The sequence below is a fragment of the Microcaecilia unicolor genome, unplaced genomic scaffold (assembly GCF_901765095.1).
Source record: "Microcaecilia unicolor unplaced genomic scaffold, aMicUni1.1, whole genome shotgun sequence".
NCBI classification, from domain to species: Eukaryota; Metazoa; Chordata; class Amphibia; order Gymnophiona; family Siphonopidae; genus Microcaecilia; species Microcaecilia unicolor.
In genome coordinates, this window is record NW_021963519.1 from 39695 (window position 1) to 63851 (window position 24157).

Here is a 24157-nt window from a genome sequence, read left to right on the forward strand (position 1 = left end):
TCGTGCCTCCGACTCTTTGTTCATTCTTCAACTTCTTCAAGGTTTCATGTGAGAAGAAGAGAAATGAACTTAACTGATCCAATGCCGTATGTCTATTTTATGTGTACATACCGTTCACATAAAATGTTGCTATATTAGAAGCCTCGTGAAGGATATTTACATTGAATATGAGGACGAGTAGGGACATATAAAGTACCATCTAACCTGCCCTTCCTCAGTCTCCACTCATTCCATACGAAAACTTCTTTTGTTGTTCTCTACTTGTTTTTCCCATTGCTGCTTTAAACTGATTTATTTTTCCAGCATTCTCAAATGTGGTATTAGCAGACTATTATCTGCTTTCAGGAAAAATGTGGAATAAAAATTGGTAATGCCAATCATATCAAATTTGCCTCACAAAAGACACTCCACAGAGCAGGGAGGCCAGGATTTAAATGCCAAGAGGACTCTGCAACTGGGGGTGCAGCAATCCAAGAAAGCATATCTCTAATGTCACTCTGGATTTAGAGCACAACCAGTATTGTGTGCAGTAAACCACAGGCCTTAATGTTCACCTACTTGCAAATCTAGATATCTGGGTTTAAAAAAGGTTTGGACAACTTTTGGAGGAAAAGTCCATAGTTTAGTATTGAGACAGACATGGCGAAGCCACTGCAAGCCCCGGAACTGGTCTCATGGAATGAGGCTACTATTTGGGTTTCTGCCAGATACTTGTGACCTAGATTGCATACCACTGGAAACAGGAAACTGGGCTAGATGGATGATTAGTCTGACCCAGTGTGGCTATTCTTATGTTTTTTATGAGGTGCCTGTAAATTTGAGTGTGTCCCTTCCCTATTTGCTGGTCTGCTTTGGTTATCCATTGTCTTTTGATTACAGTACCAGCTTCTTCTTCTTTCAGGACTTTTTGTGATTACTCCCCCAGTTATTTGGCTTCCTTAACTGTTCCCTCTGCAGTACTGACCCTCTCAATGACCACCACCTTGTTCTTCCATCCCCATCGTTGGTATGGCTTGCTACTACACAGCAGAGTGTTTTTTATTTCCTGGCAACGCTTATATGGAACCAACTCCATAAGCCTCTACCTGAAGACAAATCCTTCATCACATTTAAGCCTTTCTTTAAACATTTCCTTTCATCTCTTTTCCTGCTACTGCCTCTGCCACAATCCTCTTCACCTTCTGCCACCCAATTGGGCACAAAGGCAGGACATTTCACCCCAAGCCCCACTGGAGAAGGGGGATCAAAATGCAGTAGAGGCCTTGTGCTGCTCCTATCCTCCATGAAGGATAAAGAGAGATATGAAGTAGCAATGCTGAATAGTGCACCATTCGGTATTGCCCTCTCTCTCCGCACATCAAGCATTGCCCTATCTCTCTTTCTCTCTCACCCCCCCCCCCCCCATGCAATATATTCCCTCTCCTTCCCTCCCCCACCCCATCCCCATCAACTAGCATTACCTATTTATCTGTCTCTTTTTTTCAATGGAGATTCCCCTGACCCTGTCTTCTTCCCTGCCCCTCTCTATTCTCCCCACCATTCAGCATTGATACTGCCTATCTCTCTTTCCTCAGGTAACATTGCCCCCTTCCCCTCCTATGCAGTATTTCCTCTCTCTGCAGCCTCTCGCCAGCCCATCCAACATTACCTGTTTCTCAACCTCTGGCATGCAGCAATGCTCATGTCTCTGTTTTCGTCCCCCCCCCCCCCCCCCCCACAACTCAATCATTTAGAATAGCATATGCCAATCTATTCCACCGCATCCAGAAATACACCTCTGTCCCTCCTACTGTGCAGTACTGTCCCTCTGTCTCTTGCTCTCCAGCACATCTAGTGTTTCCCCATCAGTATTGCACTGTCTATCTCTCCCTCACCCTCCTCAATCTAATATTACTCTCTTTCTCCCCTTATTCCAGATTTCCCATTTCACTTATTGTACCTCGCCGGGTCTGCGCTAATAAATGAGCAAGGCTGAGGTGAGGTACCGCTGGTCTCTGCTTGCCGCTACAGCTTACTGTGCAGGCCCCTGAGGTTTACCTCAAAGGAAGCGAGACAGGTGCAGGAAACGGTAGTAGCAGCAGGTAGAGAGCCACAGTCTCACGCATCTGCCTTGCTTGTTTATTACCGTGGTCCCGGCAAAAGGTGCAACGGGTGGGATATTGTGCTACATTGCAGCAGTGCATAAAAGGGGAGGAATAGAGAAACAGCATGATCGGGCTAGGAGAGGTAGTGTGTCTGTGAAAGGTCGCGGTTGGGGCTCTGGAGGATATGGGGCACCTATAAATGAGGACAGGACGGAGATAAGAAGAGAATGACAAGATATTCCAAGGGCAGTGGGTTGTGAACAAGAAGATCTAAGAGTATATGAAAGTGATAAACAAGAGTCTATGGAGGAGCTACATCAGGGGTGTGAATGAGACAAGGGATTCAAATTAAGGTGTTATTTTAATTTTTGGTTAATTTCAGTTCTGACCGGAAATATATGCTTTGTCCCGATTGTCTCCCTTCATCCTCCCCCTCCGTTATCTGTAAGCCCCTTTGGTCTATTTTACAATCCCTGGTAGTCTAAGGGTGTTGTTGGGGAAGGGGTCATCCCCATTTACTCCTGCCCATTCTGACTCTGCACTCAAAATGTCTACTGGAGCTGGAAAATCGCTCCTGCCCTGACTATACCACCTGAGATTGTAAGGTAGTCCAGGGTGGGTGGGGCTATTCTTTGTATTCTTGTCGGGTGGTGGGGTTGTACTTATTTTTAAGTAATGCAGGTTTAATCTCACACAATAGTTTATTTGTTAAATAGAGTGCTCCAAATCATTGCTTTGATACAAAATTGTAGCAGGAATTTCAGGGCTCCATTCTCAAAGCCACACTAGTGATTCCAGGGCAGAAATGTGACGAAGCCCACTTCATTCCTATGGTCTTCGTCACATTTAACGTAAAGGAATCACTATCATGGCTTTGTAAAAGGAGTCCTAAATTTGGCATGAAGTTATGAAATCAGCTGTGACTTGGATTGTGAAGCAAAGTCAGCCACTGCAAAAGAACACTCTGGTTTTTAGTTTCAGTTTTCATTAGCTGTGGTTGTGATTCCATGTGTCCCAATGAAAGGAGAGTTTTGTTTTACTTCCATTTCATTTCAGTATATTCCATCTTTATAATACCAGGCATCCCAAGGTAGATTACAACAACTGTTAAGATGAACCCATCAGTAAACAGGATATCCTCAATGACATTTCGCATCTGTATTGTATTGAACAGTATAGAAAAATGAGCACAAAATACAGAGTTTATAACTGCTGTTTCTACCAGCTACAATTGTGCTTTTTTTGTGCCGGTACGCAACGGTACGGCGTACCGGCACCTTTTTTTTTTTTTTGCTCCCCCCGCCCCGTGAGTCCATGTCCCGCACGCAGTGCCAGCCCCCATTTCCGGCCGCTGCTGCTTCTCCTGTTGAGCAGCAGCGGCCGCTACACAAAGAAAAAGATTTTAAAAATAACTTCAAACCTGGCTGAAACGCGGCACCCCGGCACTGTAGACAGCCATTAGGCATTGGCTGTTGCCCCGCAGCCGCTCCTCCTCTTGCCTCTACGTCACTGCGCTCCTCCGGGGTCTTCCTCCAGGGGCAGTGACGTAGAGGCAAGAGGAGGAGCGGTTGCGGGGCAACAGCCAATGCCTAATGGCTGTCTACAGTGCCGGGGTGCCGCGTTTCAGCCAGGTTTCAATTTTTTTTTAATCTTCTTTTTCTTTGTGTAGCGGCCGCTGCTGCTCAACAACAGGAGAAGCAGCAGCGCCCGGAAATAGGGGCTGGTGCCGCGTGCGTCGCGTCTTCGCGCCAAACATGGCAGGGAGAGGGAAACCAACAGAGGGAAGGATTGGGGAGAGAGAGAAAGAGGGAAACCAAACAGAGGGAAGGATTGGGGAAAGAGGGAAAACAACAGAGGGAAGGATTTGGGAGAGAGAGAGAGAGGGAAAACAACAGAGGGAAGGATTGGGGAGAGAGAGAAAGAGGGAAAACAACAGAGGGAAGGATTGGGGAGAGAGACAAAGGGAAAACAACAGAGGGAAGGATTGGGGGGAGAGAGAGAAAGAGGGAAACCAACAGAGGGAAGGATTGGGGAGAGAGAGGGAAAACAATAGAGGGAAGGATTGGGGGGAGAGAGAGGGAAAACAATAGAGGGAAGGATTGGGGAGAGAGAGAAAGAGGGAAACCAACAGAGGGAAGGATTGGGGAAAGAGGGAAACCAACAGAGGGAAGGATTGGGGAGAGAGGGAAAGAGGGAAACCAACAGAGGGAAGGATTGGGGAAAGAGAGAAAGAGGGAAAACAACAGAGGGAAGGATTTGGGAGAGAGAGGGAAAACAACAGAGGGAAGGATTTGGGAGAGAGATGGAAAACAACAGAGGGAAGGATTGGGGAGAGAGAGGGAAAACAACAGAGGGAAGGATTGGGGAGGGAGAGAAAGAGGGAAAACAACAGGGAAGGATTGGGGAGAGAGAGGGAAAACAGATGGAAGGATGGGGATAGAGAGAGAGGGAAAACAGGGAAGGATTGGGGAGAGAGAGAAAGGGAAAACAACAGAGGGAAGGATTGGGGAGAGAGGGGAAAACAGATGGAAGGATGGGGAGAGAGGGAAAAACAGATGGAAGGATTGGGGAGAGAGGGAAAAACAGATGGAAGGATTGGGGAGAGAGAGGGGGAAAACAGATGGAAGGCTGGGGAGAGAGAGAGGGAAGATGCTGGATGGAAGAATGCAGAAAGAAATAGGGGAGACACTGGAAGGATGGGGAGAGAAAGCAGAACTGCTGGATGGAAAAGGGGAATTGAGAAAGACTGGCGAATAAGAGGAAGGGGCATGGGGAGAACAAGGGTGAGGAAAAGATGAAAAGCCACAGGTAGATGAAGGAAATTAAAGAATGGATAGTAAGAATGAATTAAATCTGGACAGAGAGAGAGCCTGAAAAATATTGAAGAAAGCAAAGAAAAAGGAGACAAAAATGACAAATGGCACAGAAGAGTTAAGCGAAAAGAAAAGAAAGCAGAATCACAGACTGGGACCAATATGGAAAGAAAAACAGTCACCAGACAAAGGTAGAAAAAAATCATTTTATTTTCATTTTAGTGTTTGTAATTATGTCCAATTTGAGAATTTACATTGGCTGTCTTATTTTGCACTGGGTATACTGGAGCTGTAAGAGTTTACAGAGATTATTTATAATGAAAAAAATCACGTTATTTTTTTCTCCTATAGTACTATAATATTTTCAATGATGTCTGTTTATATGCGCCATGGCTGGTATAGGGGGTGTGGTTAATGTGGGTGTGGCTATCAGGGGTGGAGCCATATGTGGTGACCCCGCCCATAATGAGTACCGGCACCTTTTTTTCTACAAAAAAAGCACTGTATAAATATCATGAAATAAAAAATTACATATCTACATATAGGAAGCCCCTTATTTCTGGTAATCTTTTGCTATTGTTTCGGGGAAGCGAAAATGGTGGCAATCTCCACCTACTGGCTTCAGCCCATATAATGGGCTAGATAGGGTCATACCTACTGTCTAACATCCTTGACTTGCTATCCAGCAAAGTCCCTTTCTGTGAATTTTGCTTGTAGAGCCTTCCCTATCTGTTTTAGAGCTCAGCCCAGAAAAAAGGGGTATCAGGGGAAGATAAGGCAGGCTTGGCTTCTGCTGGACCAAAGGCTAGTTTTTGCCAAAAGCTGAATGGGGCCAGTGCAAATAAAGTAGGGTGCATGCCAAGTATACTTCGTAAAAACACGGTTTCTGTGCACAACTTTAAGGAGGCAAGCGAAGCGAATGCGGAGCAGCCGGACATAACATGGCGGCTGCCGCATGCTTGCCCCCTGGTCCGAATCGCCCCCCGCTTCCGGCTTCCCCGCCATCCCAGGTGACGTAGCGGGGTCACAGCGGGTGGGCTCCAGACATAGGTTAAAAGACTGCCGAGGGGGCCTGAGCGGGTCTTTTGAAGCAGACGGTACACAAGTTTTTCTTTTTGTTCGGTACATGGGCGTACAGCATCTTTGTTCTTTGTTTCCCCACGTGCAGTGAAGGCACCGGGAGTGAGACCAGCAGACTACGATCGCAGCAGCTCAGCAAGTAAAGAATTTTACTTTCGTTTTCAGCTGAGCCCCGTGGCAGATCGGCAGGAAAAAGGTTTTCTTTTCCTTGCAGCTCAGCAAGTAAAAAATTTTACTTTCGTTTTCAGCTGAGCCCCGTGGCAGATTGGCAGGAAAAAGGTTTTCTTTTCCTTGCAGCTCAGCAAGTAAAGAATTTTACTTTCGTTTTCAACTGAGCCCCGTGGCAGGTCGGCAAGTAAGAGGTTTTCTTTTCCTTTTGAGTGTCTGGCTTTTTGCGCCCGTGCTAGACCTTAGACTCGCGTTTTTTGTTTAGTTTTGTTTTGTTCGAGTGTTTAGTCGACGGGCATTGCGCATTGCTGTTGGACTTTCTTTAGAGGAGCCCTCAGACTTTTCTGGACTTTCTTTAGAGGAGCCCTCAGACTTTTCATTGCACCATGCCTCGACGTGTGCAAGCTACTCAGCCACCCCCAAGTCGGGCAGAGGAGGGACTACCCGAGGCAGCAGTCACATCTCCCCGCATATCAACGAGACGCCGGAGGCACCCGGAGAGATACATTGATTTAGCTGACCTGCCCCTGCCACGTGCATCCGCGCCTGCTTTGCCACTACAACCTGCGGAGCTATCCTTCCCAGAACTGCCTGACCTGCACAGCACGGACAATGCTGCTTCAGCCTTGACATCTCCAGGCAGACGGGGGGGGGGGGGGGGGGGGGGGGACACGGCGCAGAAGATGGTCCTTCTCCAACAGCAGTTCAGATGGGTCTCGGCGTACCGATCAGCATCCCCAAGTTCAGACCCCCCGCCTGCTTCAGGGTGCAAGATCCAGCAGATCCAGGAGCAACACAGGGAATCACAGATCAGCCGAGCGGCCCAGGAGCCAACGATCCCGCTCCCGTCCTAGACGGAGTAGATCACCGTCGTACTGCAGGCTCCGACACCACTGTGGATACCACCCAGCTTCACGCCTGTCACGGGGACGACCATTGCAGGTCACCTCCTGCTTGCTTTGCCCCCTGTGGACATGCACCTCATCGCGGACTCCCAACGACAGCTACCCAGTCTGAGGGAGACAAGGTGGCACATGGACCTACAGCTTCACCCCACTGCAGACCCATGACTGATGACGCCCGTATGGTACGACACGACCCCCGGCGCACACCGGGCCGCGAGGCGGTGCAGGAAGTAGCGGGGACATCAAGCAGCCACCAGATGGCCCCCGGAGTGACTCCCAGGGGCCGCACCCTATCTGATGGAGACAGCAACCTCCACTTAGCAACACGGAAGCACCGGGAGGTCAAACGGAGGAAGAAAGGTAAGAAACGTAGGCGATCTGGTCGCTCCAGTTCCACATCGTCTTCTGACTCCTCCTCCTCTTCTTCCTCGTTTTCTTCATCTTCTTCCTCTGTCTCCCCTACCGGAGACACTAACGCGCTCACCCACGGTGTCCCCACAGAGCGGCTATGGCAGAGAGTTCCCAAGTCCCTTCGAAAAAAGGTCATGCGTCGGAGGTATTTCGACATTTTCAAGCTGGTAGAGGACGGACGCAGGCGACATGCGAAGAAGCGAGCAAAAAGGGGCGACCTGTTACCAGACCACACCAGAGAGCTCCCACGGAACCTTGCGTGCTGTGTAATATCCTATGCACGCATGATGAGCATCGTGTACAGGAAGCAGCGTGATCAAATGGACCCCATGCTCTGTTACCTAGAAACAGTTTTAATCATCTACCGTGAACACGAGGGTTATGCCTGGTTAGCATATGACGAGCACTTTAGGGACAAGATGGAGGCAAACCCTAGGAAGGCTTGGGATAGACGACGGCGGCTTGTGGCTGCGGAATGTCCTCACACGACCCCACAACGCACCGAGGCATGCCCCCCAGCACAAAGCACCCATGGCAGGGAACAGGCATGGGAGGCCTACCACGCTTTCTCGAGAGGTCTGTTGGAAGTACACAAAGGCACCTGCAACATTCACGACTGCAAATTCAAGCACCTGTGTGCCACATGCGGAGCCCCGCACCCCCTTGCCGTTTGCCCAAGAAAACCAACACAAAGGCAAGGAGGCCAGCAAAAACCTTGAGCTATTCACCAGGGCCCCCACCCCCACCAGGCTGAATGCCATGATGCCTTGATTGGAGAGGTACCCCAAGCGGCAGGCCGCAACATTACTTTTGCAGATTTTATAGACCAATTCCCTCTTCTAACACTGCTGTAGAGAGTAAGATAGTTATCAAGACTTCATTTTTATGTCCAGGTGCAACCACCTCCCGGCCACGACCAAAAATGAGAAAAATCCCTTTGGTAAGCATACTTAACAGCAGCATCCCAAGACATTTGAACATTTGTTGGTCCCCGGGATTGGCTGGTAACTAAGAAGAGTTTCTTTCCGATCACTGCACAGGGGGGAATTTTAAACCTCGGGTTCGGTCTACTTATTCGTTTACAAGATTTCAAAATGTTAATCTAAGAATGTGGAGAATATGAAACAAAAACGAACCCCCACCCCCTCCAAAACTAAGTAAGACACTTTTTTTTATCAGGTTCACTAAAAACAAAATGGATACCAAACGTGAACTCAAACCACGGTTTCGAGCCGTGTTCTACGAAGGCGGCCATTTTCTAGCAAGAGAAAGAGATGCGCCTCTATGTAAAGCACCAATCACGCCACAGGGCGGGCTTTTCATTCCTTCATTAACGGTTCTCGGAGCCTATCAGCAGCCATGGAGCAACCATAAAAGAGCAGAACGGGGCGTTGATTGGTATCTTTTCTGTTCTGGCGCTTTACCCAGTGGTATCTTTTTGAAAGCAGAAGAGAACTAAGAAGAGCTTGTGGCCAGCATGGCCCGTACTAAGCAGACTGCCCGTAAGTCTACTGGAGGAAAAGCTCCTCGTAAGCAGTTGGCGACCAAGGCCGCTCGTAAAAGCGCCCCAGCCACAGGCGGTGTGAAGAAGCCTCATCGCTATCGACCGGGTACTGTAGCGCTGCGGGAAATCCGCCGCTACCAAAAGTCTACTGAGTTGCTTATTCGCAAGCTGCCCTTCCAACGCCTGGTGCGAGAGATCGCGCAAGATTTCAAGACCGACTTGCGCTTCCAGAGCTCGGCTGTCATGGCCCTGCAGGAGGCTAGCGAGGCTTACCTGGTGGGGCTCTTCGAGGATACCAATCTGTGCGCTATCCACGCCAAGAGAGTCACCATCATGCCCAAAGATATCCAGCTGGCCCGTCGTATTCGTGGCGAGAGGGCTTAAAAAGCATTCTACTCAAGCAACACACCCAAAAGGCTCTTTTAAGAGCCACCACATCCCTACACAAAAAGAGCTGACGAGTCAGTCTGCTCTATGGTTACTACTTAGCTCCCGATTTCCAGGCTGTTGAAGGCTTAAGGATTGTAGGCAGCATCTTGCAATCTCTCTTCACCGCTCTCTTCCCCCACCCCCTCCCAACTACAGTATTGAACAAGCCCTGCTCCCTCCCTTGGCCTCTTCTCGTCTACTGAATCGTGGTAACGCCGCCCCCCCCCCCCCCCCCCAAACCGCTGTTTAGGCTGCATTATTGAAACACCCGTGTTCCCTTGCTCTATTCTCGTCTGCTGAATTGTAGCAATGGGGATTTTTTTTTTTTGCGCCCAGAAAAGGCCAAAGGAGTGCAACTTTTATTCAGAGCGTACCTGCTTCTGCTGAATTAAACCAACTTGCTGGCGGCTACGCCTATCCTTTGGTGAAGCTCTGGCTTCTATAATACATAACTGCAGAAGCAGGCTTTTCCATGTCATTTAATAAGAACCAAACTCATCTTACTCTTTCTTTGATCTGTGTGGTAGTGGCTCTGAAAAGAGCCTTTGGGTTTATATGAGAATGAACAAATTTTGAAAGCTTCACTTTTTCTTAGGCGCCCCCTTTCCGGCCTTTTTGGCTTTGGGTTTCGCAGCCTTTGCTGGACTTTTTTTCACCTTCGGTTTCACTGCTTTAGCCGGGCTTTTAGCTACTTTCTTGGCTTTAACCGCTTTGGGCTTTTTGGGGCTCTTGGCTACTTTCTTGGTAGCGGCTGCTGACGGTTTCTTGGCTCTCTTCGGACTCTTTTTCACTCCCGCCGATGCCGCCTTTTTCGGCTTCTTCACGGCCGGTTTCTTGCTTTTGGGAGCGCTCTTCTTCTTGCTCTCCGGCTGCTTCTTGTTCAGTTTGAAGGAGCCCGAAGCTCCGCTGCCCTTGGTCTGCAGGAGGCTGCCCTTGCTCACCAGGCTCTTGACCGCCAGCTTCAAGCGACTATTGTTCTTCTCCACGTCGTAGCCCGACGCCGCCAGAGCCTTCTTCAGGGCAGCCAGGGACATGCCACTGCGCTCCTTTGAAGCTGACACGGCCTTCACGATCAGCTCCTGAGACGCTGGGGCCCGATGATGACTTGCGCGCTTTCGCCGCTCCAGTCGGCTTCTTCGCCTTTTTCTTGGCCGCGCCTGGAGGAGCCGCCGTTGGTGGTGCAGCCGCTGGAGCCGTTTCTGCCATTCTCCCTTTTTAACAACAAAGGAGTCAGTCGGACTTCTAGTGCAGAGAAAAAGCAAATTACTAAAGCTCCGCGTTTCCTTCACTTCACTTGCTGAACTAGAACCGCCCCGGCCCGCTCTTCCTCTTATTTATAGTAGCAGCCGCCCTCTGATTGGCTGCCCACTCAATGCCTGCTTTCTACAGACTCTAGTCTACGGCTCTTCTAGCCCTGTGTTTCTTCAGCACCCGAAATTATGTTTTTATGACAAAATGACTTTCATTTCCACAAACATTCTCATTCGGATCTCAAAAGAAGAGTTTACAGTGTGGAGAAACCGTGGTTTGTGATCTAGATGTGGGCTAATAAAGTTGAAAAGAGCGCACGAACTGCTTCCTTCAGTCTTCTTCAGCTCCCAAAGCCATAAAACAAACATTTTGATTTGTGAAAATTAAAGCGATCTCTGGCTCTACATTTATATAAACTCTCTGGAACAATTTTTTAAAAGGTGTAAAATGACACTGTTCCTCATCGGCTCTTCCCTAGGAAAATTCTCATTAAAAAAACCTGATCTAACTAAAGAGAACTAGCACATACTATTCTGCACTATCCTGGTATTGAACCTATTAAACGTTTGTTGTCTTAATAATCAAAATCCTAGTTTAGGTGCTCAAGTGTTGCCTGGGGTGCATTTATAGAAAATAATGTACAAGTTAATACTTGCTAAAGCAAAACATAAAACAAGGAAAGAAAACAATCTCCACAAGAAAAAAATGTATCAAATCCTTTCAGACCATAAAAAGGAAAGGGGAGTAACAAATTGATAAGGAGATTATATATGTAACTTTCTAAATAACACCAAAAGGCCTTAGCGAGAATTAACTCTCCTGTTGTGATTTAATTTAAGTCCAGTATGGTTCTTTATTGCTCTGGCAGAAAATACATATATTTTGCACCCAGGTATTTTATCATACATTAACAAGGATATGCCAGCAAAAATGACACCCCCCACCAGCGCCACCAAGGATAGCATTTCTCATCTTAACGCCAGAAAAGCCTTAACAGGGGATGCCAGGCATCTCCTATACCTGAAAATAATTAAACCACTGTAATTGGCTAGAAAACTTCATTAACTTTAACAAGCAGCCCTCAGGGTAGCAATCCACATTTGCATGACCTGCACGATGAAGGTAGCTCTGTGCATCGGGAGCCCTTGGGGCTTCTTAAGCAAGAATGAGCAAGCATTAATAGAAAGGTGAGAAAGGGTAGCAGCTGAGTCATAAAAGGGGGAAGGAATATGGGTATAGTATAGCCAATGATTTGTCAACCGTATGCATGCAAATCACACAGCAGGCAACCGGGTAATCCAGCCTCTGCCGCAGCACTTGAGGTGGAGACATGCGCGTGTTATAAAGTGAACAGTATCACAAAGAGCAGCAGTGGGATATGAAGCCGCCACCTTTGTACTGCAAGACTTGTGCTCTAACCAAAGATCACAAGGAGCAGCAGTGCGCTATGAACCCGCTACCTCTGAATTGCAAGACCGGTGCTCCAACCAAAGGTCACAAGGAGCAGCAGTGCGCTGTGAACCCGCTACCTCTGAATTGCAAGACCATTGCTCCAACCAAAGGGGACAGGAAGGAATACGGGTATAGCACGATTTGTCAACTGTATGCCTGTAAACCCACAGAAAGCAACCGGGTCACAGCAAGCCTCGGGCGTAGCACTTGAGGCGGAAACATGAGAGTGTTATAAAGTGTACGATATGAAAGGAACCCCTGCTAGAGATACACCTGTAAATTGGCCCAGATGTAGAGGTGGCTGAAGCAATAGGGAGGGGCTGCATGGGAAAATTTCTGGCATGCAGGAGAATTGCTCCCATGTTCCCATACCAGGCCGAAAGCATGGTGACCCTGGAGAAATACGTGGCAACGGAACATTTATCCAAGTACAGGAATTTATCCAAGTTGGTAATCAATACAGTTACTTTGACGCCCCAACCAGACCCCGAGGCACTGAAATTTATTGTGCCCATCTGGTGAGGAGCCGGCAGGTCGACAGACCTAAGGGCAGGGCCTAATGGCGCCGCATCTAACAAGAGCTCCTGAGCCTTGGGTGGTCACGGTCCTCACCGCGTCTTGGGGACCGCGAGCAAAGAGGGGCGGAAGAGGCAAGCGGCCGTCCTGGACCCTCCCCAAGCACGCGCAGGAGGTGAAGGCACCGGAAAAACAAAACGCAACTTCACTGGAAAGAGCAGGGGGATGAAAGCGCGAACTGAAGCAACTACTACTACTATTTAGCATTTCTATAGCGCTACAAGGCGTACGCAGCGCTGCACAAACATAGAAGAAAGACAGTCCCTGCTCCACCTCACGGTCTGCCACACACGAGGTGGCCCCCCCGGCCAGGCCCTGACGGTGGACAAAGCGCGCGGCCGGCCTGTGGCACGAGCAGGACGGGGCATGCTGGCCCCAGAGCCAGGTAGGATCGAGGGGCATGCTAGATGGCTGAAAAGGAGGGCTGCAAGGGGAGACCGCTAAAATGCACGACTCGAGACAAATCCACAAAGAAACAGCAAATGGCCGCAATGTACAAAAGCATTAGTGGGATTTGAGCTCACCACCTGAAAACGGGCAAAAGACGCCTGCGGAAACGGGTTGTCGACATACGCGCCCGCGAAGCCGGCCAAAGTGGACGGCATTGGGGAAAACGCCAAATGGCCAACCATGCGAAGAAACCGGCCAGTATAAAGGCGGCTGCGAAACCAGCTGAGCAGAATGGGTGATCGCAACCCCTCTTAACCAACATCTGACCTGATCCAATGCTGACCTGATCACGCGGCCAACGGAGAGCGCAGTGGTGGACACAGCCCGTGACCCACAACCATGTGGCAGGCCAGAAAAAGACCCGACCGCATGGCTGCAGGCAAGGAGCTTGCGGAGCCAGCTGTAGCCGCTGCAAATAAGTGCCCACAACCACGTTGCGGTCTCACGGGACTCCGGTTTTGGGGTGCGGGAGAACTGCGAGCAAATACAACAGGGCCGGATCACCCTGAAGGCTGACTTCGAACCTGCCACCTGAATCCGGCGCTGTTCAAGCCCCGACCCAGTGTCCGGTTACCAGAGGATTAGCAGCACTCACCTGCAGCGACCCAGGCACCGACAACCACGTGAAAGATCTAGTGAAAAGCACGGATCGGTTGAGAGGCATCGGAAGAGCCAGACTAGGCCGACCAACAACGACACGAGTCACATCTACCCGGTAGGGTCTATTCCTAAAGGAGGCACTCGTGCGATCGAGAGTCCAGCCGGAGGACTGAAAGGTCCAAAGCCATGCGATCTGACCGGACTTTTCAGGTCAGCTAAAAATTGGGGCTGAAAATTCCCGCACCGCTAACCGCCGACCAAGAGACTCCCATTGTCTCGTTGGCGACCCTTAAGCAGTGCGAGAGGGCGTCCCCTGAAGCCCTGCCCCTTCCAGCCACCCAGCCAATGACGGGTGAGGTTCTCCCCTACGTCATTCAGAGGGAAGCCGGAAGGGAAGGGTTGCTCGGTTCGGGGAGCTGCTGCGTGGCAGCCGCCATGTTATTGGCGGCTGCTCGGCATACTCCTCGCCGGCTTTCTTTACTGACTGTGTTATAAGAAATGATTTACTTGGGGAAAAGAGCACTAGAGCACTCGCTACTGTTTATAATTTAAGAGCAGGTGCTGTATTTATAAGTTTTAGGATATTAATTTCTCCACCAATCACCAAAGGTGATAATTGCAATAAATTAAATAAATTAAGTATATATAAAAGATACCATATACTCAGAACACAAAGAGACCATATTTTTAGCTTCAAAAAGGTTGATTTAATATACAATTGCACACGAGAGGTAGGTTTTTTAAAGAGATCTTTACAGATAATCTGTGCTTAAGTAAGGTAAAGTAGAGTAGCAGGTCTAGATCAAAGTTATAACTTACAAAGCAGTCTGTTGCAAAGCATTTTGTGGTCCATTGAAGAGCCATGAGGCAGGTGGACTGCAGATCAGGAGCAAGGCATCTGGATTGGTGCTGAAGAGAGAATCTCCTGGAGGGAGAGTCTTGAAGAGAGAAGAGAGTCTCCTTCTTGGGGAAACAGCTTGTCCTTTTATACTCTTATTTTGCAGGGAAGCAGGCCATGTGCATCTGGTTTCCTGGTTTCCACACGACCCTTGGGCATTTGCAAAGCATTGTGGTATCTTGGTCTCATGTCTTATGACATCACAAGACTTGCTGTCTGGATTTTACTGACAAATGGTTTATTGTAGTGCAGGGTTTGCCCCTGCTTGAATCTCTGTGATAGATATTCTGATAAGATTTGTCTGGGGCGGCCAGCAGGTGTACTTTGTTTTTAGTAGCTGTATTTCATATCTTTCCCACCTGCTTGTCTCCTTGCCTCTACTGGATACCTTTTATATTTGTTGTGTTGATCAGCCAGGCTTTTTTGATCAGAGGAAGAGAGTCAATTTAGCCTTGAGGCAGTCTCTTACTTGAGGAGTCTTTTGTTAAAGGGGGAAGTGAGGTCAGTAGTACTTTTGTCTTTTAAATGTCTTTTAAATATTCCCCAAAGGGAGAGGGAAGAGGGCTTTTGGAATGAAAGCCAGTTCTGCTGCAGTGTCAAATATATATTTTTTAAAAGCTGCACAAATATATTGGTGTATATATAGGTATCTGATCCAACACAACATCATGCTACACATTTAATTCTGATGATTGGCTTATACCATAACAACTGGACCAGGGAAAATCCACAGTGCCAGGAATAGCATCATAGAATGTTGCATGTCTGGAAGCTGGCCAGGTGCCCTTGGAGGGACTGGTCACAGTCGTGGACAGGATGCTGGGCTCGATGCCCCCCTTGGTCTTTCCCATTTTGGCATTACTTATGTACTTATGACTGTCTACCAACCACTATTTTATATTGCAGGGTGAAATGTTGGACACTCGGAAACACATGGTGGGATTGGCCGCCGTCATAGACAGGATGCTGGGCTCGATGGCCCCTTGGTCTTTACCAGTCAGTGTGGCATTACTTATGTACTTACAACTATCTACCAACCACTATTTTATTTGCAGGGTGAGATGTTGGACACGCAGCAACACATGGCGGGATTGGCCGCCGTAGTGGAAAGGGTGCTGGACTCGATGGCCCCTCGGTCTTTCCCAGTGTAGCAGTACTTATGTACTTATGATTATCTACCAACCACTATTTTACATTGCAGGGATAGATGTTGGACACTCAGTAACACATGGTGGGATTGGCCGCCAGTTGTGGCCAGGATGCTGGTACTTATGACTGTCTACCAACCACTACTTTATATTGCAGGGTGAGAAGTTGGACACGCGGCAAAAATTGGGCGGCTCTCGGACCGTACGGTGTAAACTCGGCCTGAACACTGAAGGCGAAGGAGTAAGAACACACGAGACGGGAGTCAGAGGGACATAATGGGCCCAGGGCTATCCCCGTATCCCAGTAATCCAACGCCGGCAGGCCCAGAAAGAAAGTGAATCGGAAAATCGGCATGTGACGCACGATCGGGCAGAAGAGATCTGCCCAGGGTTCTTTCAAAGAGATGGGCCCATCTTATCTGCCAGTCGGAATGACCTGTTGCAGAATGTGCTAGACCCTGTTAATTGGCACAACTGGCCGCAGCGGTGGTGGGGGGGCCCGGGGCAAGCTGTGCTACCCCGGGCTGGTGGCGGGGTACCCAAGCCTGATGGTATAAGCTAGGCAGCTGGGGTAGCAGCGCTTACGGTTGAGCTCCCTTGCTGTGCGGCGGGGAGCTCTGTTTACGATTGGTCAGTCTTGCTATGACGGCGGACTGGGTTTGGATAATGAGCCAGAGGCTGGATCGGCTTGGGTATACCCAGGGTTATGATGTTTTGTATATAAATAAAGCTGCGGCCGAGTTGTGCCATGTTAAATAAATACCATGTGTCATGTCATTATTGTATGATTATTGTTATATCAAAGAACCTATAGGCCCGAGGGGTCTCGGCTGCCTATGTTATGGGGAACTGGATCCTGAAACAAAGGCGGGACTGCTGAATCCTCCCCTCCCCCACAATTCGTTCCTCCCACTCGGTGTTCATTCTTCAACTTCTTCAAGGTTTCATGTGAGAGGAAGAGAAATGAACCAAGCTGATCCTATGCCGTATGTATATTTTATGTGTACATACGTTCACATAAAATGTTGCTATATTCGAAGCCTCGTGAAGGATATTTAAATGGAATATGAGGATGAGTAGGGACATATAAAGTACCATCCGTGGGAATGAGGGGAAGCTGAACCAGAGCTGGATCATACCTGCTCCTCGGAGGCATGCTGATTGCCCACCTTCACACTCTAGAGTCGAAGGCTGGCTAATGTTGCAACTTTGGGAGGAGGGGTACCCAAGCTAGAAGCACCTTCAAAGGAGGCCCTTTGAAGTAGGCCTTAACATTCACCAGATGGTCAGTGTTAGATCTATGCTCTCAAGTGCAGACCTGGGGGTTCAGGTTTCTTTATTTGCCCTTGCGACCACGCAAGGTATTTTGGCTAATCCGTGATTAATGTTTTATTGCTCGGAGAAGATACTGTAACCACCTTTGAAGAGAAGCTGCAGCTTTGTGTTTTATACCAATAAATGCTTGTTAAAGTTAATGAAGTTTTATAGCCAATTACAGTGGTTTAATTATTTTCAGGTATAGGAGATGCCTGGCATCCCCTGTTAAGGCTTTTCTGGCCTTAAGATGAGAAATGCTATCCTTGGTGGCGCTGGTGGGGGGTGTCATTTTTGCTGGCATATCCTTGTTTATGTATGATAAAATACCTGGGTGCAAAATATATGTATTTTCTGCCAGAGCAATAAAGAAACATACTGGACTTAAATTAGATCACAACAGGAGAGTTAATTCTCGCTAAGGCCTTTTGGTGTTATTTGGAAAGTTACATATATCCTTATCACTTTGTTACTCCCCTTTCCTTTTTATGGTCTGAAAGGACTTGATACATTTTTTTTCTTGTGGAGATTGTTTTCTTTCCTTGTTTTATGTTTTGCTTTAGCAAGAGTTAACTTGTACATTATTCTTTATGAATGCACCCCAGGCAACACTTGAGCACCTAAACTAGGGTTTTGATTATTAAGAGGGGCATAATCGAAAGATCGTCCAAATACGAATTAGGACGTTCTTACGAAAGCGTCCAAAAATAGACATGTAAAACCGAAAAATAGTATGTGCATTTTTCGATAAACGATTATCCCTGTAGCAAAACAATCAAATGAGGAGTGCATAAGCGTGACAAAATTGGGCGCCCTAACACGGTCGATTATTGCAGGTGCAAACGACCAAATCAGAAAGTGTGTAAAAGAATGCACATAGGTGTACCGCAAGTACAGTACATGTTGTTCTGGCCATCTTACTGGAAAATATGAGGAACGCGTATATGTGTCAACTACAGAAATATCATGCTGCTCCACCCATACTTTCATCATATGTGCCCATCTGCATGTCCGGATCTGCATGCACTGTACACCTACTGAACATGCAGCTATATGCATATTGTGTATATGTGAAAAGGGTCGGGTGGGGTGCGTCATACTCATCTATATAAGGCACGTTCCACACACATAACCAGGCATGTGCACGTCAAAGACATCTATGCTTACGAGGGCGTCCACATGCTGATAGGGGCCATATATGGAATGGTCATCCATATATGGAGCTGTGCATGAAACGACGTCCCTCACGCAAGGTCGTCTATATAAGGCACTTGTTTTCCAACACGTGGAAAAATGGCGCAGCGACGGGAGCCGAACTTCTTGCAGGAGGAGAGCCTTTTGCTGGTGCGCCTGTGCCTAAGGCACCGGCACAGGCTCTTTGTACAACACCACCACCTGCCCCCCAGGCTCCAGGCCATGCGAGCCTGGTCCCGCATCAGGGACAGGCTGGAAAGGTAAGGTTATGGGCCAACCTCCCTCCCCTCCTGTACCTACACATATAACAGCTCCGTCATCAATGTTACCACCAGTAACTGGAGTGTCCATGCAAGGATAATGAGTAATATAGGAACATGCACAATCACTAATAAATTGTATGTTATTGAAACGACGACCATTCCCACATCCCTACAAGAATGTATTTCGTTAGTTATGTATGTCTTGCCTGTGAAGGCCACATTTTCCAACCCCTCTTTGCAGCCTCTATGTGGCTTACAACGCATCCGAATAGTGGAAACATGAGACCAATGAAACGTATACCATACTTTATAACATGGTCATGATAACACATATAAAGTAGTTTAACAAGCATACATTATAATGTATACAAACGGTACTTTCTGGCCTCATGCCCACCTCTCTGGCATCATCTGCATAGGAACCAACTCGGTGGCTGCTGTGGGTGCTTGACCACCCCCAATATAAAATAAATGCCTTGTATGTATGGAGGGAGGGGTAATCTCCACTGGGGGTTCCACCCCCCAAAATGGTAAAAAGGTGGCTCCTATGATTCAGTACCAATGGAGGTGGTCCCCCCCCCCCCCAACACTGTTGACCCTCTCTCTCTGGTATTTGAATAGCTAATGAATGTGTGCAGAGGACAAAAAGGACCATCCCCCCCTGACCCCTGCTCTACAAACTTATATCTTACAGACGCTTTGGAGTGCACCGGGACCTGGAGTCCCTCAGGAGGCGGTTCCGCCGTGTGAGGCGTGAGAGGCCCAACCTCATCCGGGCGGTGCGAAGGCACCTCAGGGCTCGCCGTAAGTATTCAAAAACAGGACACCTGTACAGATTTGTAAATACACTTCTTGAATAATGCGAATGTGTTGTACAATATCAATTCCCATGTGCCTAATAGCCAACTAGTAAGTAATAACATATCTGTCCCAGATCAAGGATGCAGGTTGCAGGGGTTCTCCCATGAGTGTGGCTGCAACTTCCGACCATCCCCCCGAGATGAATGAGATGATATGCCTCACTTTACTATTCCCCTTTCTGTGGTGGCTGATTAGTGTGTCCTGGTAGACCTGCCTGAGGCCCTACTTTTACTGCATGTCATGGCCTAACTCACATAAAAGTTTTGTGCTCAACACCCTTCCCACTGCCCCCCCCCCCCAATAAATCCTACAACAACTGCTCATCAACCCCTCGTTGCATCTCACAATGCAAACATGCTGGTCAGCAATGAATTTGGTATGGCAACATGTCCTGTGCGGTGTGTGTCAGAGGAGGTTCCAGGGTTCTTTGTCATGTCATCTGATGCAGCTCATTCCCCATGGGCATAGGCTACGCCTTACCACACCCTGCCCCATCCCCTGCCTCACGCCACCCAGCTACTGCACTATGCAAGCCATGTTGTATGCGCTGATCTCAATCACACTCCTTTTACATACACAGGGCTCCACCACCAGCAAGCCGAGCGGGCAGATGAGGAGGGCCACCACCTCCAGGAGGAGGAGGAGCAGGAGCAGGAAAGCCACGAGGAGGATGAGGAGGCGGCGGCGCCTGCACAGGAGGCGGAGGAGGAGGAGTCGTCGGGCTCGGAGGAGGGGGTCCTCATCATAGATGAGGACTATATGGAGGCCCCCTCCCCACCTGTACCAGCAGCAGAGCTCTCTCCCTCCCCTCGGCCATCCACATCCCCTGCGGCAGCACCATCACCTGCCTCACCGCCTTCCCCTGGGTCTGCTCCGTCCCCTGGGCCTGCTCCAAGCTCTGGGCCTGCTCCAGCCCGTGGGCCACCTCCAGCAGCCCTAGGCACAGGTGCCATGATGCGCCTCCTGCAGCAGCTGGTAGATGGCCAGCAGCAGCTAGTAGTTGGCCAGCACCAGCTGCTGCTGGAGGTGAGAGCCCTACGGCAGGACAATGAGCAGTTCCAGGGCCCACTAAGGGTACTGCTGGGCCTGCTCATTGCCCTGCTACAGAGGGCCTTAGTCAGAGGGCATGCCCGCCCTTGACTTAAATTGGGGGGGGGGGGGATTGTTGGGAGTGTGGGGAGTGGGTGGGGGAGGGAATTATTGGGGTTCTGTGTGTGGGGGGCAGGGAATTGTTGGGGTTCTGTGTGTGGGGGGGAATTGGGGTTGTGGGGAGTTGTGGGGGGGAGGAGGGCATTGTTGGGGGTTGTTTTGTAGGGGTGGGGGTGGGGGGTAAAATAAATGTTTTTGTTACACTTTAACTATCAGGGTGTGTTTGTCTCCCTTGTGCATTACATATAAGCAAATGGTGCTGTTGAGTTGAGAGGAAGGAGGCAGCAATATGCTGTGTGAATGAGAAAGTTGATGTATGTCTGAGAATGTTGGTCATACAGAAGGCCACCTGTTCATGCCAACCTGCATGGCCATATGTGCAGGGGGGTTGGGCCGGGGAGCCTGGATGGATATTTGTGTTCATGAATACAAATGGCCAGCCAGCCTCTCTCTCTCCCTCCCTCCACCATACTGACCCACAACACAGAGTGCCATCAATAAGAGATTAATAGTGTAGCACGTGTGATCTGCCAAGTAGACACTTCCACATAACCCCAGGTAGCACATACACAGTGTTTGCTGTCTGATGGTCACACATCCTTACCCACAAGCCACATTGGTGGGGGGGCCCAAGAAGGACCTACAAACAGCTGGCTCATATTTTCACATTCAATACATCAGCTATGGTATATAATGCTAAGGGGAAACAATGGGAAACCCAATAGATGGATGGTTACTTCATCACAGTTGCAATGTAATACTTGTGTTAGAGAAAGGCAGAAATAAAAATGGTGCTCATTATTTGCAGGTGTGATCACACTTTCTCCAGTAGTAGATCAAGGTGTGTTACATTCAGGTATTCTGGGTTTGTGTTAAAGTTTGTCCCTGAAGTGACTTGCCTTAGGTGGGATTTGAACCAGCAACCTTATGATTATAAGGCTGGTGCTCTAACCACTAGACCACAGCAGCCACCAGGCTTTAGCCACCTGCAGGTACTTTGGGTTGGGACCTGTACACACAACCCTCTCCCTCAACACCATGTCTTAAGGCCTCAGTGGCAGTACCTGTAGCCACCTTGAGCATTTTGTCCAGGCTACCGATTAAAAAAAATGTTCATGTTCCCTACTACCTATGGAGGAATTTAGGAAGGTGTTCCATAATGTCCTAAACACATCCATTGCATAAATCATTCTCCCCTCCCCCTCCTATGGACCTTGAGAATGGGTGGCCACGTCATAAATGGGGACTGGGGTATACCACATAAACAAGGAAGATGGAACCTACCGGGAACCAATACAGCAGTTCCAACAGCTGGCCCACACCACTGAGGACCTGCCAACCCCACAGTACAGTGCACAGGAACCTGGTGAAAAGAGAGCTACCTAAGATCTGACTCCAGACTACATACAGTGAATGCACACTCCTTGACTATGAGCACAAAGAGAAGAGGTGGCAGACAAATGAGAGCTTACCATGAACGTCTGTTTCAAGACTGTGTAGTGCGCCTTTTATCTTCTGGAACATTAGCTGCACATCTCCCTGATTGAAATGACCCTTACCGAGGGGTGCTTGATTTGGGGCGAGTGTAGCAAATTCGTCGCCCCCATAGACTGCCTGCTACAACCAGGCAGAGAGAATGGGAGAAAGGAAGGGAGCATCAGGAGATGTGGAAAAGAGGAAACGGAAGGCATGGTGGCTGAGGGCCAGCAATAATCCCCCCCCCCCCTAAATACACAGGTGTACCCAAGCATACATTGCTAAACACAAACCTTAATATAAGTGAGGGTAAAACCCTGTAAATGATTATTACGAACAACCGGCAAGGTCTCAGTGCAGGAAATGGCAGGTTAAATGGCAATGAAGAAAGGGAAGGCAGGTGGAGACGCCCATACTTATCTACTCATAATCAAAATCATGTGCTCCTAATCGCTATCTCAGCTGGGCACGCTTAGGAATTATGTGTATAATTGAAAAACAAACGCCCATATCAAAAACGCCTATTCCCCTGTCTCAATGGGCGTTCTTGGCGACTATATAAACGCCCACTCCGTATTTTCGAAAACCCCATTGGTACAATGCCGCCGCGTCTGCCCCTGACCCGGAAGGGTAATTTTTCCGAAGGTGAGGTGGAGCTCCTGGTGCAGGAGATACAACAGCGGCACTGGAGTCTGTTTGCTCCCACAGGGCAGAGGCTGGCTGCAACCACGAAGCAGCGGGAATGGGAGGCAGTACGGGACAGCCTGAATGCTGTGTACCATTCTGGGAGAGACGTGGAGGATTGCAAGAGAAAGTGGCGGAAGCTGAGGAGGGATGTCAGGAGGAAGGCGGGGGCCAATCCCCCAGGACATGACACAGCCAACCTCACCCCCATGGAGCTGATGGTGCACTCCCTCCTACCCCAGGAGGGCATCCACGGGATTGGCTCCCTCGACACCTCGGCCCAGGCTGAGGACTCAGGTAGGTGTTTCATTATGCAGTTGGGGTATCTGTTGTGCTGCAGTACACTTGTGTTATAGAAGTTGGGGCCAGGGGGAGGGAGGTGAGGAGTGGGGGGCAGGAGGAGGGAGGTGGGGGGGGGAGTGTCTCTGGCTGTCTTTATGTACATTAACAGGCCACCTTTATGATGGTGTTGTGACCTGGTAACCCCTACTCACTAGCTCTGTACCCTTACTCCCTATCCCTACCGTTGTCATTGGGTTTCCTCTTACTTGTCCTGTGTGCGCATCTTAATTGAATTGTAAGCTCTATTTGAGTAGTGGTAGTGTTCATGTGTGTTATAGGAGCAGACTGGGTGGGTGCTGTGGGTGTGTGAGCACCCCCAATATTGAGGAAAGATCATGTAGCTGTGCAGGGAGGAGTTTTGTGCACTGGGCTTAGCACCCCCAATAATACTTTACAGTTGGTTCCTTTGGGTGTGTGCATGTTACTACTGTGGCACAACTTTGGGGGCCTTCCTTCCCTACTACTCCCTCCTATTTTCCCATCAACAAACTGTGCCTAGTTCCTTCTGTGACCTCTGTGCTCTACTGAGTGTGGGCCACATGCATTCAACTGAAGGAGCCTGTAATGGGGGTCATAAAGCAGTTCTATGCAGTCTACCAAGTTAGTAGTAACACAACACATGCTGAAATGTTGTTCAATTTAACAATTATACAACAAACAGCTTGTCCACAACGTTGTGAGTGGTGTCCTTCTCTTGGCTGATCGTCCACCACCTCTACCCAGCTGCCTGTGGGGCTCTCTCTTTCGCACCCGTGTCAATTCCATTCCTCCTCACCATCTCTTTGCTGGGTCATCAGGTTGGGGGACATGCCAATGTATATGAATGCTGAAAGACAAAAGTGGGTTATTTGCACCAACACTATTCCTCACTCTTGTGCTATACTACTACTACTACTATTTAGCATTTCTATAGCGCTACAAGGCATACGCAGCGCTGCACCTATACAGGTGATGACTCAGAGGAGGCTGGCCCTAGTGGCCTGCAAGGCCAACGCCCTACACCAGCAGTCCAACCTCAACCTCCACAGCCTGCAGCACCAGCAGTCCAGCCTCCACCACCTGCACCAGCTGTCCAGCCTCTGCCTCCACCACCACCTGCACCAGT

The 24157-nt window shown here is 48.9% G+C and overlaps 1 protein-coding gene and 1 pseudogene across 1 annotated transcript; one reads left to right on the forward strand and one right to left on the reverse strand.

Moving 5' to 3' along the window:
- Nucleotides 1–8908: 8908 nt before the first annotated feature.
- LOC115459389 (histone H3) lies at nt 8909–9415 on the forward strand. The gene has a single exon (XM_030189223.1). It carries the CDS (start codon nt 8939–8941, stop codon nt 9347–9349), a length of 411 nt encoding a protein of 136 aa, XP_030045083.1. The 5' UTR covers nt 8909–8938; the 3' UTR covers nt 9350–9415.
- A 488-nt stretch (nt 9416–9903) lies between these two features.
- On the reverse strand, nt 9904–10672 carry LOC115459380 (annotated as a pseudogene).
- Nucleotides 10673–24157: the final 13485 nt, after the last annotated feature.